The sequence below is a fragment of the Rattus norvegicus genome, chromosome 17, assembly GCF_021556685.1.
Source record: "Rattus norvegicus strain SHRSP/BbbUtx chromosome 17, alternate assembly SHRSP_T2T, whole genome shotgun sequence".
Lineage (NCBI taxonomy): Eukaryota > Metazoa > Chordata > Mammalia > Rodentia > Muridae > Rattus > Rattus norvegicus.
The window spans coordinates 59,409,778-59,428,010 of record NC_141550.1 but is presented as its reverse complement, the minus strand read 5'-3'; the positions used below and the strand labels follow the sequence as shown (position 1 = coordinate 59,428,010).

The window sequence follows — 18,233 nt, the reverse complement described above, 5'->3', positions numbered from 1 at the left end:
TCTCTCTGTTGCTTAGCCAAGGTCCTTGCTAAGCTGACTTGAACTTAGGTTTGTTTCCATGATCCCGTTTTGCTATATACATGAATGGCCCATTTGTGACTCCCCCAAAACCGCAAAGTTGTGGCAGGAATGGTGGCAGGGATTTTTCTGTGAGGACACTAACTTCCGAAGATTTCCAACCTTCAAAAACTAAATGGACAGTTATAGACCTACAAATGTGAGCATCCCCAAGCTGACCACAGAGATGGTTCTGCTTGTGTGTTCCAATGGATGACATGTGACCAGTGCAGGGACCCAGCGAGAGTTCCCACTGGCAGGATATGAGGCGTCCTTCTCAAACCTGCATGCTGGACAGCATTCATTCCTTGGCCATTGTTCCTACGGCCACAGTGACTCTTTTCACTTCACCAGTGAAGTGGCTAGGGACAGAGCTCCCTGAGCCATGGTGCCCAGGCCAAGGCTACCCCCAATTTTGGTGATTGGCAGCCCTACTTTCTCTGACCTCACTGGACTGCTTCATTCCCTCACTTTAGTTTTCTTGCCTGTAGTACAGTGGTTCTCAACCCATGGGTGGTGATCCTTCTTGGGGTTGAATGACCCTTTCACAGGAGTCTACTAATACCATCAGAAAACAGGTATTTACATTATAATCCAGAATGGTAGCAAAATTATAGTTATGAAATAGCAACAAAAATAATTTTATGTTTGGGTCATCACAACATGAAGAACTATATTAAAGGGTCTCAGCATTACGAAGGGTGAGAACCTCTGGTCTAGTCATTAACATAGGGTTAACCAGCATTTAAATATGCTGGTCTCCAGGCCAAATTTATCTGTGGCCACCCTTGGATGAGAGATGGAAAACTGTACAGAATCTTTGGGAAGAGATTTGAGTCATAAGTTTCACATGGACTCAACTCTGGTCTGTTATCACATGCCCATGATTCCAGTGCTTGAAAACTGGAGGCAGGAGGATTCTCAAAGTGACATCTCATCCTTTTCAAACAAGGTCTAGACAAGCCTTGAGCATCTCCTGCCTTTGCCTCCAGAGCATTAAAAGACTGGACCAGAGAGTAAGACCTGCAGATGTGGCAGCACTTCCTACGACACAGTGTTGCACCCCGCTGGCCTCTTCTGGAAGGACCAGGCTGCTGGTATTGGGCTGTTCAGCAAGTGCATCGCCACCTTCCCACGTGGATGCTGGGGAGGGTGGGTGTTCACTTGGTACAGGTAAGGGACTGTTCATAAATGCAGCTCTTTGTTGTCCTTTCAGTGATGCGTCCTGCCACCATGATGGTTCAAGCTTGTGAGGTTTGATGACGCTGCACCATGTATAGTGTGGAAGATCTCCTGATTTCTCATGGATACAAACCAGCCCGAGATGCCCCAGCGCCACGTGAGGACAAATCAGAGCGATGCAGGTCAAGAAGGACAGGACCCCAAGCTGGCCAAGGCCTATTGAATGGGTACAAGGATGGCCCTACAGCCCATGCCCACAGTAGGACAGCCCTAGGAACAGGACACGTGAGCAACTCTGAAAAGCACAGCAGCAAGCCAAGAGGCCACCAGGAGTACCAAAGCTCTTCTTCTAGAACTCCCGAGGCGGGGTAAGCTTCAGGTTGGCCCAGTGGGTTTTGTTGTTGTTGTTGTTGGTGGTGGTGGTGGTGGTGGTGGTGGTGGTTTGTTTTGTTTTTGACTTGGGAGTTTGGCATTGGCTTATATGTAAATAAATCAATTCTTCCTGTTTGGCTGGGTTGGGAGAGAAAAAAAGAGAGGTCAAAGATGGGGATGAATTTTGCTTGGGCTGCATCTGGGATCTGAGTTCTGGTGGTAGTCTGCACGGAGCTGGGTAGCAGACCTGCACTCCCCATAAACAGTTTCCACCAAGGCAAGCACAGCATCTCCTGGCTCTGATTTTCTTCTCTTGTAAAGTGTTCAGTCACATAGGAAGCATCCTGGAGCTACCTAGAGCTCATTCATGGCCACCCTGACGACATGCAAGTACAATGTAGAGTTCAGGAAGTTGGAAGGGAGCATGTGCTCCTGTTGTTGTAAAAATATAAAAATAAAAGAGCATGGTTGTCTATTTCCCCGCTAGGCACCGCAGTGCTCAAAGATATCTGCTAGATATCTTGGTGGAAACACATCCCAACTCCTCGGCGGCCCAGCGTCTCCTGCCACCACACACTTTCCTACAATCAAACCATCACATAAAAGAACACACAACACAATAACCTTTGACCCAATTGGTAAGATATAATTGCCCACTTAAACATAAAAAGCCCAGTACCATCCATCCCTTAGGAACATTAATAACAACCTGTAAATACACAGAGCAGAATCTTAACATCACCTGCCATGGCTTCTCACCCTCTCTTCTTCCTGTCTCTTCCTTTTTCCTCTAGTTTCCTCCTCTTCCTTCAAACTTCTCTCCTGCCCATCCTTCTTTCTCCTCCAATGACAGGCCTCCTTCTATCCTGTACCTGCCCCTCACCTGTAATTTACAAATTCAATGGTGGTTCTGGTGAAGTCACCTGAGTCCTGAGTAGTGACTAGGCAGCTGTCCTTGGGGCAGTGGAATTAGCATCAAAATACAGGTAACTTCAGGGCAAACCACAACATGCTCCCTCTGTTGCATGTTCACAGGTGGCTTTTGACCTGTCTTACCTTTACACCTGTGTTGTGCCTGTGTGGTTGTCCCATCTGAAAACAGCTATACCTGTGCAGGGGCCTCCTTATGAAAGAAAAGGGGGGTGAGTTGGCAGGAGAATGCTGGTGAGAACGGGAATTTCATCCACCGTGCAAAGGAATTCTGAAACTTTCCCAGGCAGTTTCAGTTCAGGCAAACCAATGCCATCCTTTCATCAAACTGTGCTTATCTTGGGACAGTAAAAGTATATAAAAGGCAGAGTTCTGGGTGTGCAGTGTATTCTGGGGCTGGCTGTGACCAGCCAGAGGGGACAACGTGACAGGAGAATCCAGGGTCCAAAGAAATAAACATGCTATTGGGTTAAAAGAATGGGCAAGAACTAGCCTTCTGTGGTCACAGGTCACTTTTCTAGAGAAAGATGTTTTATAGTTGGGTCCCAGCTTCCAGACAGCAGTAGAAGGGAATTTGTTTGAAGAGTTTTAAATGCCTTGAATGTTGGTCAGCACAGAAGCATTCAGGGTTCTTGCTCCCTTGGGCAGGCTGACTTTCCATTAACCACTGGGGCAGGCTTAGGAGGGACTCCCTGCTGGAAGTAAGTAGGAAGGGCCTTCTTAACTTTGCTCTCTTCCAAAGCCACCCCTTTGTGGGCTGCTTCTTGGGCTTCTCAGCCTTGTTCCTATGAAGCCTGGCTTGCTCAGAGTCTCTGGAGGGGAGCTCTTACAGGCACATTGGTGGAGCATTCCAAGAACGTTACTGCCTGGTAAACTTGGGCTTGATTTTCTCCGGTCTCGTCTTCTTTCTGCTTTGGTGCTGCATCTGTCTTTCTTTCATCTCAGATCACAAAGCACCAAGGTTGGCCTAGACTCCTGTTTCTTCTGTGTTTCCCACTGAGTTTGAATGGCACACACCGTCCTTTTTTATTTAGAGAACCCTTTTGAACCCTGGACTGAGGGCTTTCCCTTCCCTGTATAGGAGTGGACTCCTGAGACCCACCAGATACCCCTGCCCAGCCCTGTACAAGTAGGCACAGTCTCATGAAAGTGGCCTCCCTGTGGCAATGTGTCACACTGGTGTGTTTTCCTGTGGACGACAGAGACACCTCTTCTGTGTGTTTCCAAGATTTACTGATTAACCCAGAAAGTAAATAGTGGCTTTTGGATAAAGTGGGTCCCTTATGGAGTAGAAAGAGAAAATGCGTACTTGTGTGCAGAAATCTCTGCCCAGGCAGGTCTTCCTGGATAACCTGGAAGGGCACTTTCTTCCTTTGGTAGCCAAGTGATACTTGAAACTAGGAGGCAGGGTATAGGAAGTGGGCGTGGGGGAGGACTGTTTCCCCATCAAGAAGATGTTGCTTTGGGAGGAAAGAAGCAGGTGCCAGTAGTGAACAACATTTCAATCTAAAGATGAAACCAAGCATACCACAGCACTTAGGAATCCTGCATCTGAATGACTAAATGGTGCTCCACCATCTCCCAGCCTCTGGCCCCTTGACAAGTGCATCTGTGGGCTTGTAGCTGGTCCTGTCCCAACAGTGGCCTCTGCTGGGCTGGTCTCCAGATCTGCAGGGCATGTGTGGTTCAGGGTGTCCAACTCCAAGCTATGAGGAGACTGGGAAAATACAAAGCTCTTCTAGTAACTCTCCCTCTGCCTAAGGTCTGAACTACAGTGGTCCTCACCTGTTGAGTTAGGCCCTCACCACCTAGCTACTGTTCGCAGAAAGATAGAGGCCAGTACATGTGGAAGCCCAGAGTGAGCTTGGAGACCAGCCTGTTTTATTTTGCCAGCTTGTAGAGACACAGGCAGGGCAGCCATGTTGTTTTATAGAGGAAGAGCAGGATGCCCAGAGTGTTGGTTGCTTGTCAAGGGCTACTCTGGGTGGCAACGGAGGGAGCCTAGAAGCTAGGTATCTTTGGCTGCCACCTTGCATCAGGGAAGGTCCTGGCCTCAGCCCAGCTCTTCCTCCAGATGCCAAGTGCTGGACTCTCTCCCTGTCCTCTACCCTCTTGCAAAGGCATGGCTCGGTCCTTTCCGGTTAGTAGGCATTGAAGGGATGCATGCTAATACCTCTGTTAGGTAGTGCACAGTCCTGCTGTCAGTGGGCTTGTTCAGTTACATATCTCTGCAAGGAAGAGTTGCCTGCAGCTTGGTACTCAAGTGAAACATTGACCAAGGACTGCTTTAGACATAATTAGCAAACATGCAAGGTACTTGTTTCCTAACCTTGAAGACACTGCCCAGAACTCTCACCGATATTAGATCAAGTAGACTGAGCAGCCAAGACAGGAATGATTAACAGGTTTGGGAAACAGGGGTAAAGGAATGTGTGAACTTGCTAAAAAGCTTTTATACTCAAGTGGCAAAGATGAGGCCAAGAGTCGACTCACACATGTGCACAGTTTATCCAAATTAGTGGCTAGAGAGAACTTGCCTTCTGCAGCTATATGTCTGGGACTCTGCTTCTATGGTGGACAACACAGAAAATAGGCGTCAAACCCCAACTGTATGACACTCCCCAGGGCCCAGCCTGGCTCTCTTGCCAAGATGACAAACCTGGCTTCACAGCAGCCCTTGCAGCTGCCTCCTTGCCTGACCAGCCTGCCCTTCAGGCTGCCAGGGCCCTGGTCTTGCTCGGTCACAACAATTCCCTACCTACTCTAGACTCCTGTTGTCCAGCACCATGTGTACAGGTCCACCTCATGGTAATTCCTTTGCCCCTGATGCTCTAACATGTCCTCTCAGCCTCTGGGATTGCCTTGTCCTGAAGGCTGTACCTTACCTGCTACATCGGCAACCCTATTGCTGATGCTTTTACTTCATAAATATTCATTCTGCTGTCCAGGCATTTGTGGAAGTACTAAGATTTCTACATGTCAGGCTCATCTGGGGCAGGGGAGGGACTTCCCTGCATTGAGGCTCGCAGGGTTAGCTTCCATGGTAAGAAAGAAGAGGAGGGTTGGCCTCTCAGCTAGGCAGATGAAGGGGCCACTGTCCTCTCCCCTGTGATACTGCAGCTTGAGGAAGGGCTTCTTTTGTATCACAGTCCAGAGAACACAGTATACACAGTGGGACTGGCATGGAGTCGAGAGGCTGGTCCGTGGCAGCAAAAGCTTTTGGCACAGGTTGTTCACATAGAGCACAGAGCAGTTGAGCCAGAGCCTGAAGTAAGTATAACCTTCAAGATCCCCCAGCAATCTGGTCTGCTAGCTAGCCTACACCTCATAAGGTTATAGATCCTTACCGGAAGAATCATTCTCCCTGCCTCTCCTTGTGGGTGGCCTTGGCTCTTGGTTTTGTGTAACCCCCTTTGCTGGGTAGCCCCTTCCCTGCATGGACAGTAGAACAGTGTCACTGGACAGTGAGCCCCATAAACAGACTCCTGGTGATTGTACTATTTATTCTCTTCCATGATGGCTGTCCTAGTATACCTTCTGTTACTGTGATACAACACCATGACTAAGAACAGCCTTGTGAAAAAAGGGTTTATTACGTCTTACATCATTCAAGGGAGTCAGGGCAGAGACCCCAGAAGAGAACTGTTTTCTGGCTCACCCCCAATAGTCCAGGCCCACCTCTCCAAGGATAGCCCACACTGGGCTAGGCCTTCTTACACCAATCAACAGTCAAAAATGCCACACAATGTGCCCACAGGGTAATCTGAAGGAGGCAATTCCTCAGCTGAGCTGCCCTCTTCCCAGGCGACTCAGGCTCCACTGAAAGTCACTTAAACAGAACAGAAAACCCACAGGCCACATCCCAAGCTTGCTTGCCAGCACCCTTAAGAATGATCACACACATTCAGGAGCACACATATGTGAGCACAACTACAATACACACATACATGAGCACACAAGCATGAGAACACAGGAGAATTACACACACACAGGAACACATGTATAAGCACACACGCATGGTCCATACACATCAGCACATACATGCATGAGCACACCCATGCATTCGTGCACACAGTAAAATGGGTGGGACACTGGGGCAGAAGCTTCATGTTTCCGGTGAGGTCAATCTTTACCTCCCATTAAAATATGTGAATGCTGTTATCAGTCTTCACGGGTTTCCTTAATGTGTTTCCTGTGGAATAGTGTAATCAGAGGAAGCTGGAGGCTGTAAATAACTTAACAATGCGGAGGGTTGAATCTGAATCACATCTTAATGGGCTCAACTCTGCTTCACCCAGGGAACTCCGTCACTTACTTACTTCCTTCTTTCTTTCTTCCTTTCTTCCTTTCTTTCTTTCTTCCTTTCTTCCTTTCTTTTTTTCTCCCTTTCTTCCTTTCTTTCTTTCTTTCTTTCTTTCCTTCCTTCCTTCCTTCCTTCCTTCTTTCTTTCTTTCTCTCTCTCTCTGTCTGTCTGTCTTTCTTCCTTTCTTTCTTTCTTCCTTCCTTTCTCTTCCTTCCTCCTTCCTCTTCCTTCCTTCCTTCCTTCCTTCCATCCGTCCGTCCGTTTGTCCTTCCTTCTTTTGTCAGTTACTGGGAGGCTAACCTGTGATTATCCAGCAGCAGCAGTATGACTAATTAGAGACTGAGCCACCGAGGATGCCTCTGATGTGGTGGCTCCAGGCTCTCGTCCTGGGTGGTTTATACCAGGTGGATAAACATCCCTTCTCACTGGTGCTACTGGATATGGTAAACAGTTCTTTCTTTTCAACTTCTTTCAAATCATACCCTACTTATAATTGTTTTCTTTAAAGGGAGTAAGTAAATGCTTACATTTAACACCAGTTTCTGCGTCTCTCTCTTTCCAAAATTCTAAGCCCAGACAATTTAACTTTTGGGCTTGCTTCATTTCTCAGAACAGGGTGCTGTATCTCGACCTTCTCCCAGGGGACAGTGCTGGGCTAAATAAGAGCATGCTAGCAAAGCCCCCAGGCCTCTCCTCCGAGGTACTTGTTCATTTTCTGGGGAAGCACTTTTGTCCCCAGTATCTCCTGCTCACACTGCCACATTTCCTTTTGCTGCAGAATTTGCTCAACAGGGGTGGTGGTGGGGTGGTGGTGGTGGTGGTGGTGGTGGTGGTGGTGGTGGTGGTGGTGAAATCCTTGGACAGGTGTCTTGCAGAAACACAGTGTCAAGGAAGGACTTCCAGAGACCTTCCTGTGTCTTGGCAGCCACAGCTTCGCCAAGAGGCTTAGTCCATGTCCATAAGGAGGACTGTCTTTAGCTGCGGACCCGGCTAAGATTGAGAGGTAGGAAATGCCTCTGGACAGTCTGTGCAGGGGATGAGGGGGTAGGGGTGGGGTTGAGCAAGAGCTGAGAGATTCTCTGTGCATCACTGCTTCGCCCTCAGGAGGACTGTACTAAATTCTTCAGGAGAAACAAAGAACCTAGGTAGTATGCAGCTCAGCAGTGGCCATCGGTGGCTTCTGTCATTAGCCGTAAAGTCTCTGTGTGATCCTCTCTTGCACTTCTTTCCTCTGCCTGCTGTGAACTCCGCTGCTGAAGAACAGGGGGCTGGAGAGAGGAAACGCCCGCCCACATAGCAGCTGAGTAAGTGAGGATACAGAGGCAAGGAGGGTGGTTGACGTGGGGTGGAGTGAGAAGCCAGCGAGTTCTTACATGTCCTCAGTGGCACTGAGCAGACCGTACTGGTCAAGAAAGTTTGACTTGGTAAAAATCATTAATTCCTATTAGAGGAAGCTGGACACTCTGGAATAGTCTACCTTACCTGTTGCATTTACACGAGAACAGATGAGTGGATGCTTGCCCTTCCTGTTTTGTTTTAATAAACCAAACACTGGTTTGCTTTGCATTGTCCTGTGGAGACGGGTGTAGTTTCTTCCTTAGGGAACAGCTGTGCTGGGCAGGGCAGCATCTTGCTATGACACTCAGCTGGATCATCAGTTCCTGCTATTGTCAAAGCCTATGGATTACAACCTAGAAAACAAGAAAACATGTACTGAAATAGCTATCGCCTCCTGACGGGCGTTTTGCTTCCTTCCCCCTTTCCTCTGTGCTTCCTTGTGCTGCTTCCCCCTAGGATAAGAGGAAAGAGTGTAGACATTGCCTCTCCACCAAGAGTTCATCATAATCAGGTTAGAAATAGCTAAAACAATATTCTCTGTTGGGTACTGTGTGAGACATTTTGCATTATTCCACATGATCCTCCCCCACTGAGCTCCCAGAAGCAGAAGTGTTTCTGTTCTCTGTATAGAGGAAGGCGCTGGAGATGGGGAGGCTAAGGGTTCAGCAGGTGTGCGCAGTTAGAAAGTTGTGGTTCTGACACTTCAAACCCACGCCGTCCTTTGTATGCCAGTGCAGAAGGCCAACACTCCTGGCATCTGGTCACCTTCCTGAAATCAGAGAGGTACCAGGAAATAGTACTTTGGGTGCTGCAACCAGCACCAGATGTGACAGGCCACATCCAAAGAGGGGATAGACTCTGCCACTAGGTCCCTGCTGCTGGGGTTGGGGAGCTAGTGCTCTGGTGCCCCTCTCTCCCTGAAAAGAAGCCCCAAGGCTGGTTCTCCTGCAGGCTAGAGGTACCTGCCATTGCTCTGCTGGGGAGTCTCTGGAATTACCTCTCACCGAAACGAGAAGCGCCGTGCCTTTGGCATCCATCCCTGTGGGCACAGGAGCCCCGGCACATTCCTCATGGGTTGATTGCTTCTGGAATAAGGAAGTCTGTAAAGCGTCCCCTTCCCTTTCACTCTGCCATAATCAGCATGTCCCTGCCATTTAATCCGTAGGATGAGTGGACTCCCTTAAGCATCTGACATGACTCAGAGGTGGGGGCACATATGCGACAGGCTCTCTTCTCTCAGGAAGTGTGCTTCTGCAAGATGACAGACCTGATGCACACACCCTGAAGCCCACTCTGTGTGCCAGCTGCCAGCCCAGGTAGTCCTCTGCCTGCTCCACCCACTGTTTTTCTTTTACTGCCTCTCAGTCCTGCATGCCTACCCTCCTTACTGATCCTCTATCTCTTTGCATAAAAAGCCCACTTATTTATTTTGTGGTAGTGGGGTATGTCCTGGCATGTGAGTGGAAGTCAGAGAGCTGCCTGCCACTTCTGGCCCTCCACCATGTGGAGCCCAGGGACTAACTCAGGTGGCCAGGCTGGGTGGTCTCCGTACCCGGTTAGCCATCTCACTCGCCCACGATTGTTAACTTGACACTGCTCTACCAGGCAGTGAAGGGATTCAGAAAAAGCTTGAAACTCACATGAGAACAACTAAAGCCCAGCGCTAGCTCAATGTGGAAGAGACACTGTAGCCTGTAGCAGCATGGCAGGGGTGGCTTCCAAGTGCCTGTACTCTTCTGAACTATCTTGACGAAGCCCAGGCTCCTGCACAGGATACTGCACCCTGTGGTGTTGCTAACTGACTTCCAGGGCCTTTGTGCAGGTATTAGCAACAAGCATTCCTCAGAGTTGCCATTGTGAACTACTGAATGCACTATCTGAGTCCATTGAATAGATCTCCCTCACTCCTCATTTAGATGTATACAATTAGCATCCTTTGAAAGTCCAAACATATACAACTAAAAAACAAACAAAGATATTGGAAATGTCATTAGACACATTAGGCACTCTGTGATGGCAGCCATTGCTGGCATTGTGAGACCCAGGCTGTAGCATTAGAGCCATTGGTGGTTTTTCTTGTTAGGACAGTGCCCACACAGCTGCACTGGCTGGACAGTGGCACAGTGAGTTTGTGTAGCAGCCTTATCTTGTCCTGCAACTAATTTTTTCTTGTGTTTGTTTCAAGACAGGGTTTCTCCTTGTAGCCCTGGCTGTCCTGGAACTCACTCTATAAAGCAAGCTGGCCTTGAACTCAGAGATCTTCCTGCCTCTGCCTACCATGTGCTGGTACTAAAGCATGCACCACCACCACCACCAGGCCACCTGACTGGGTTTTGGTTCATGCTAGCCTCTACCCTCTCTTTAGTATTTGTGCTCTCCCCACTTCCTGCTTCCTCTTTCCGTTCGTTCTTCTGTGATGGAGGGCCACGTGCTGTGTGTATACTGAATGACTACAACATGCTGAAAAGTGAAACCATAGGCTTCCAGGCCTGTACCAAGTCCTACAGGGGTAGATGGTGGACCCATCACAAAAGCTTGCTGAGCACCTAGTGCTGGGGCCAGCATGTATGAGCAGACTGTGAAGTGCTGTGCCCTCTGCTGCCCTAGGAGGAGTGTGTACCCCTCCCAGGTCTTTATGTCTTTATGCCTGTGGTCTCTATGTCTAGCTTATCCATATCTAGCTTATTGATATCATAGCTTATCTAGCTGCAAACCACTGACCCCTTAGGCAGGAGGCGGGTCATTTGAAGGGGTAGGCTGTGGTGATCTGTAACAGTAGGAGGCGGGTCACTTGAAGGAGCAGGCTGTGGTGATCTGTAACAGTAGGTTGTTGTATCTACCAGGCTACACTCGTGGAAACCAAGAAGCCACCACTGGACCAGGAGATGCATGCATGACTATGGGACCTCCCATCCTGTCTTAGTTAGGGTTTTACTGCTGTGAACAGACACCATGACCAAGGTAACTCTTATAAGGACAACATTTAATTGGGGCTGGCTTACAGGTTCAGAGGTTCAGCCCATTATCATCAAGGCAGGAACATGGCAGCATCCAGGCAAGCCTGGTGGAGGAAGAATTGAGAGTTCTACATCTTTATCTGAAGGTTGCTAGCAGAAAACTGACTTCCAAACAGCTAGGATGAGGGTCTTAAAGCCCACTCCCACCGTGACACGCCTACTCCAACAAGGCCACACCTCCAAATGGTCCTACTCCCTGGACCAAGCATATACAAAGCACCCCACATCCCCATCCTGAACTCCACATGGAAGTCCTTCTGGACTGACTGGACCTGGGGTCACTGCATGGTCAGATTCAGGATGGTGTTCATGGAACAAGGAGAGGGGACTGCAGTGTTCATGTTTCCCTTTACACAGAGCACTCCAGATCAGACTGTGAGGCAGCACCCTGCTAAAGCTCACCTACATCCTGTGCCCAGATGGTCACAAGTCAGTCATTATGATCCTGGAATGCACCGAGACGATAATCCTATCAGAGCATGTGACAGCCATTAAATCACTGCTTCGATTCTAAGGGACTTACCTCTTGTTATGAGTGTGTATGTGTGGTATGTGTGCATGTCTATGCATGTGCATGCATGTCTATATGTGTGCATGTATGTGTGTTCCATGTATGTGTATATGCATGCATACATGTGCATTAGCTACATGCGTGCATGCCTATATGTGTGAACGTATGTATGTGCATGCATGCATACATGCATGTATGTATGTATGTTGGGGGCATTGTGTGAGGGCGCATATGTATGTACAATGCAGAAGCTAGAGGTTGGCATCACGTGTCATCCTTGATTGGTTTCCACCTAATATTTTGAGGCAGGTCTCTCATGTGAACCAGATCCTCCAGTCTAGATAACCAGCTTGCCCTGTGGACCCTTGTCTCTGCCTCCCTGCCAGTGGAATTACAGGCAGACTGCTGCTCCACCCTGCCTTTATGTGTGCAACCCTGGTCCCCACACATACTAAGCAAGTGCTTTAACCCAGATGCTGAACCATTTTCCTAGCTTTTTAGACTTACTTTTGAAGAGAAGACAGTGTGTCCCAGCAAGGTGACACAGTGGATAAAGGGTAAAGGCACCTGCCACCAAGCTCGCTGACCTGAATTTAATCCCAGGAACACACATGGGAGAGGGGAATAACGACTCCCACAAGTTGTCCTTTGATGTGCACATATGCTCTGTGACATGGACATATCCACATACATACACAGTCACACAGAATGAAGTAAAACATTCTAAAGGACAGGCTGGGGCTTTGCTCAGTGGTATCAAGCATGTGTACAACTGTAGGTTTGATCCTATGCCATAGAACGCAGCAGGGTGGAGATAAAGAACAGGTTTTTCTCTGGTGAAAAGGAGTCCTGTGAGGAACGCAGACTCCTCCTACCTCTCTTAATCACCTCTCAGACCCTGGGAGTCAGTCTGCCAATTTCCTTTAGACATGTTATCTTTCAAATGTTTGTATTTCAAATATTTTCCAGGCAGTTTACCAGCAATGCTGTTGGCTTCATTGCTCTGGCCCATGATCATGTGAGGCTGTTAGAGAGGCTCTCTCTGCCTCCTCCTGCCCCATCCTGGGGCAAGTCACATAGCTTTGTGTGTCTTCTCACCCAGCCTTTCGGTGTTGTGTGCATGAAGGGTGTCACACTGACTCTCTCACCTTATTTCTCTGCCAGCCCATGTCAGGGTACCCAGCATGTTTATGCAGAGCCCATTGTAAACATTTCTGTGTTGAATCTTTAGTTTCTTAATTTTTTAAAGAAAAATTTGATCTCACCTTGTTTTATCAAAAGCATTAGTGAACATCCTTGTAGCTTTGAAGCCATTTGAAGTAGTACTTGATTTCTGTGGTACAAGGTAGTTGTCTCAAAGCTAGTAGAGAAGATGCATTTGGTGATTTGTCTGAAGGAGATAGAACATTCCCTGGGTGGGTTCTTCTGCCGACTGTCATGACCTGGCTGAGGCTAGGTACAAAGTAGACAGTTGCTAGATGATTGATAGATTTTTTAGTGTGGACGTGTGTGCATGCACAAGTTGTGTGTGTGTGTGTGTGTGTGTGTGTGTGTGTGTGTGTGTGTGTGTGTCTGTGTGCGTGCGCACACGTAGTAGAGGATAACATTCAGGAGTTGGATCTCTATTTCCACTATGTGGTTTCTAAGAATTAAATTTAGGTTATCAGGCTTGGCAGTAAGCGTCAGAACTTACTGAGTCCTGCTCTGTCCTTGGTTTGGTGTTTTGAGGCAGGGTCTCACTATGTAGTTATATCTTGCCATTAAATCCTTCTGCTTCAACCTTCCAAGCACTGGGGTTTTAGGTGTGTATTGCCTCACCGTTGTCTGTGTCATGTGGACTGATATTTAAAATGTATTATTTGTGGGGCTGTGGGAATGGCCACACAGTTAAAGCACCTGTGACCTGAGTCTGTGCCTGGCAGCCACATAAAGCTGCTCACCATGGCCTAGCTTAGGGGGTCCAATACCCACTTCTGTCCTGTGGACACCTGTACCCATGTGACATGTACACATACAAGCAAGCATAGGCAAGTATTATGCAAATCAATTTAGCCCAGAATGCTTAGTGATTTTGATTAGTCTTGACAAAATGAGAATGATAGCATTTTTGCACAAAGCAGAAAACTGACCACATCCCGTCACCAGGAAGTCACAGTCTGTATTCTTGCCCTGCTTCTGTCATGTTTATCTGTCATTTGGTCATGGCCATGGCATGGGCATGCACAAACAGGGCCTTGAGATCTCAGTCGCTCTCTAAGCGCAAGGCAGGCTCACTACAAAGCAGAGCCACATTGTGACTTCCTCCATAAAGTCAGACTTGTAGAGCATGGTGAGACCATGGAGGAGTGACAGTGGTAGGAGATGAAGCCCCTCCCTGTCAGGAACCTCAGAGGGCAGAAGGCTGTGTCTGCTGCAAGGCTACAGTCACACATGTCCTTGTTCCGCTCCGTCCCAGCTCAGTCTGTGACTGTGCCTTGCTGCACTACAGAGAGTGCTCCATAACCACCTTCCACCCTCCAGCCGGTGTCACTGATGTTTAGGTTGACGTCTCCTGCAGGCTCCTCAGGGTAGGACTGCAGCTTCTAGAACTGCCCAGCGGGCTCACCGGCATGGGTGTGGGCATTCAAGGAGACCACTAGCAATGGCTTCCGAAGGGATAAGTCCTGGGAGAACCTAAGCCAAGCAGTACTTTGTCAAGCTAGTGTGACGAACACTATTTAGAAAGCAGCTAAAAGATTAAAAGCCTACATGAAGCAGCAAATGCAGAAGCATGTGGGCCTCACAGTGAGACACCCTTGACTTCCAAAAATGGCCTGGCTGTGCACACAGTAGCTGCTTTGTCAGTTATTTGGACACTGACTCTGCCCTTTGAGGCAGATAAGTCCCTTCCGAGGAAGACCAGTAACACGCAGCTTTACCAAGAGCTCCTTCCATAGCTGCCGTGTCTGCCCAGTAACACACAGCTTTACCAAGGGCTCCTTCCATAGCTGCCGTGTCTGCCCAGTCACACGCAGCTTTACCAAGGACTCCTTCCATAGCTGCCGTGTCTGCCCAGTAACACGCAGCTTTACCAAGGGCTCCTTCCATAGCTGCCGTGTCTGCCCAGTCACACGCAGCTTTACCAAGGACTCCTTCCATAGCTGCCGTGTCTGCCCAGTAACACGCAGCTTTACCAAGGGCTCCTTCCATAGCTGCCGTGTCTGCCCAGTCACACGCAGCTTTACCAAGGGCTCCTTCCATAGCTGCCGTGTCTGCCCAGTAACACGCAGCTTTACCAAGGGCTCCTTCCATAGCTGCCGTGTCTGCCCAGTAACACGCAGCTTTACCAAGGGCTCCTTCCATAGCTGCCGTGTCTGCCCAGTAACACGCAGCTTTACCAAGGGCTCCTTACGTAGCCGCCGTGTCTGCCCAGTCAGTTCCCAGACCTTTATGTGCTTAAGTGCTGTCGGTAGCAGGACTGGTGGCTTTTGGGTCCCCCGAAGGCCCTCATGGGCTTCCCTCTGCTGTATCTCCATGATTGCAGAGAACACATGATTGCAGTGGAGATGGGGCATTACCAGTAATCAAAACAACATAAACTAAAAGAATGAGAAGTTAATTTCATTTACCTCATGAGGAAACTGTAATTTTAAGTAGAGCTGAAACAGTTCTGCAGGGCCGTCTGCGCTCCACATACTTGGTGGCTTATCTAGAGTGGATTTGTAGCATCTCTTATGGTCTACTCATTCCTCTTGTAAGAATTTATTGTCAATGAGCTGAAGCTTACTCGCATCAAGGGTTAGTGGACTAAGTGTCCCTCAATGCATGTTAGAACAGAATCCACATGAACAGTTGACACTGGTCACATGATGTATATATTACTAGCTTACTGTTTATCCATCACAATTGAATGCTGGAAGGAATTTATCTTCAAGTGGGAGAAATAAAATGCAGTGGCCATAGACTCAGTGGTATGTGCCTGCAGTCCCAGCACTTGGGAGGAAGATACACAGGATCAGAAGTTCAAGGCCAGCCTGTACTGCCTGAGACCTTGCATCAACAAGTTGATAATCAAAACACAATGTAGCAAAGACTCTAATAATGACTGAAAATAGAACACAGTGGTGAGCTGATTGGACTTTCAGCTCCCCTTTCTTTCCCAGACTTTACAAATGTTTTAATTTGGGAAAGCTGATTAATCTTTCTATGTCCTGGTTTTCTTACCTACCAAAGAGGAAAATGGTGGTGCTGTTAAAGCTTAAATGAAATAACTTCTTCGGCACACTTATCACCATGCATTGCACAGTACAACTGATAAATGTTAGTGTTGAGTTACTTCTGAGCCCCAGTTTCTTCTGATGATGGAGGAACGATGGCCATTCCTCCCGGAAGCTTAGGTGGTTGTGTGGGAGCAACTGATGAACATGGCAGGCAGCCAACAAAGAACCAGTGCCCCCTGCTGCTTGTCCCCCATGCCCTAGGAAGCTGCACAGGATGAGATGCATGGACAACCACAGCCCCTCACCACAGCCTTTGAGACGATGGCTAGTGGTGTCGGAGTTTGGTCCTCGTGTGTGTTCTTCCAACATTAACTTCAACAAGGAATATGTTTTATTTTGTTATCTATGTTTTAAAATCAATGACATTAGTGTGTGAACACTGTTCTGTTTGGCTGACCAGAACTGCGGACTTCCCTGAGCATCTTTCAGGGAGTGGCTTTTCTATGCTGTGTCCAGCCCTGGTCATTTGTGGGGAGCATCTGCATATCTGTGCTCACACGGTAGCACTGCCCAATGCTCTCTTCAATTGGATTAAAACTGTGATCTAATCCCCTGCGTGCAGACTGGAATCATTTGGGAAGATTTGAGATATAATTATGTTGGACTCCTCAAATCCACACATCTGAAGTGGGCCTTGGGCGTTGGTAATTTTGGATTTGGGGTGTTAGTTTGTTCCTGTGTATGTGGAGGGCCTGAGTGAATGTATGTGCACCATGTGCAGGTACTCACAAAGGCCAGAAAAGGGCCTCAAATACCCTGGACCTGGAGTTAACAAACAGCTGTAAGCTACCACATAGATGCTGGGAACTGAACTCAGGGTCCTCTCCAAGAGCAGCAAGTGCTCTTGACCACAAACACATTTCTCTAGCCCCCACTGGTAGTTTTTTTAAAAGACTTCAGAAGAAACTCACATCCCCACCTAGAAGTATTGTCCAAGAGTAAGACTCTGCTGGGAAGGGTCAGGAGGTGGCTCAGTAGTTAAAGCACTGGCCCTGCGAGCTTGAGAAACAAGGGTTCAGATCCAAACGCCATGGGCTGTGGTGGACTTCTTGTAATCCAGACTTCAAAGGTGGGGCTACCTGGACCTAGCTGGCTAGCACAGGGGTTCACACACACACACACACACACACACACACACACACACACACACACACACACACACGCGCACACACACGAGCACACACACACGCACACACGCACACGAGCACACGTACAAACAGGAAGGGGGTACCTCCTGATGTATTAGTTAGACATGTAGATGCCTGGGTCCACACCAGATCTACCGAGTCTGAGCTTTCACAAGGAGAGTCTTGATAATCCGCATGCAGACTTGTGCCACTAAAAGGTAGACTGTATTCTGAGAGACATGTTGTTATTTTATTTTGGCATTGTACAAATCTGTTAGGTAATAGAGGCCTCTCTGTGGAGCCGAGAAGTCAGATGATTAAAAACTGTGGAGGCTGCCCCAACATATTGCAGCCAACCAGAACTACCCTTTAATAATAAATGAATGAATAAACATCCTCACTTACCATCACGTGTCATGCCTACATAATGGTACCTGCTGCACCTTTGTGCGACTCAGGCAGTAAGCACTGCTCGCTGACATTAGCATTACCACAAACACATGAGTTGCACCATAGTGTCAGTATAGCTGTAACAGCACTGCTGGGGTGTCCTACTCTGTTGTCATCTTTCAGGGCCACTGTCAGTATATACGGTATGTCATTGACTGCAACATGGTTGTTCAGTGGGGCATGGCTGTTTAACGTACCTGTGTGGTGAGTCTCACTAGCAGAGAAAGCCTGCAGGGTGTGTGCAGGTCACTCCAGGGTCCCATATTCTAACACATTGAAGACACTCTCAGCATTAGGATTTTAAAACCCTAGATTCAGTGTGCAGTCCCCAGCAGTTTAAGTTCCCAAGACTTGGAGTAGCATCACCCTGTGGGAATGTACCCTATCCAATTGTACTGAGCATGACCCCTAGCGTGTGCCTCCTAGGTGCCCCATCCCCATGGTGATTCTGGCCCATGCTGTAATGCAGTGCTTAGAAGATCAAACTCAGATTACTCGGTTGGTCTGGGCTATGCCTGGCCTGTGGTCTAGGATTGCTGGGGAGAATACTCCTCCTCCAGAGTACTCCCTTAATTCAGATGTTTGGAGCTGTGAGGCTTGTGTCCTCTTTAGGATAGCCAGCATCCCTGGTGGATATCCTGCTGCTGTCACTTGGCTCTTGATGACAGTAACACAGGCTGTCTTCCA

At 48.3% G+C, this 18,233-nt stretch overlaps 1 protein-coding gene across 11 annotated transcripts in view; it reads left to right on the top strand.

The window, feature by feature from the left end:
- The window catches only part of Jcad (junctional cadherin 5 associated), a 41,896-nt gene that overhangs the window by 12,910 nt on the left and 10,753 nt on the right, over positions 1-18,233 (top strand). For 2 of the 11 annotated variants that reach the window (XM_087591340.1, XM_087591344.1), the window contains 3 exons: positions 1,274-1,607; positions 9,348-9,498; positions 11,026-11,143. Coding sequence is in view for 2 of the 11 variants with exons in the window: in NM_001427709.1 (NP_001414638.1) it covers positions 1,330-1,607 (278 nt within the window). In the remaining 9 variants the exon portion in view is untranslated. 11 annotated transcript variants of the gene reach the window in all.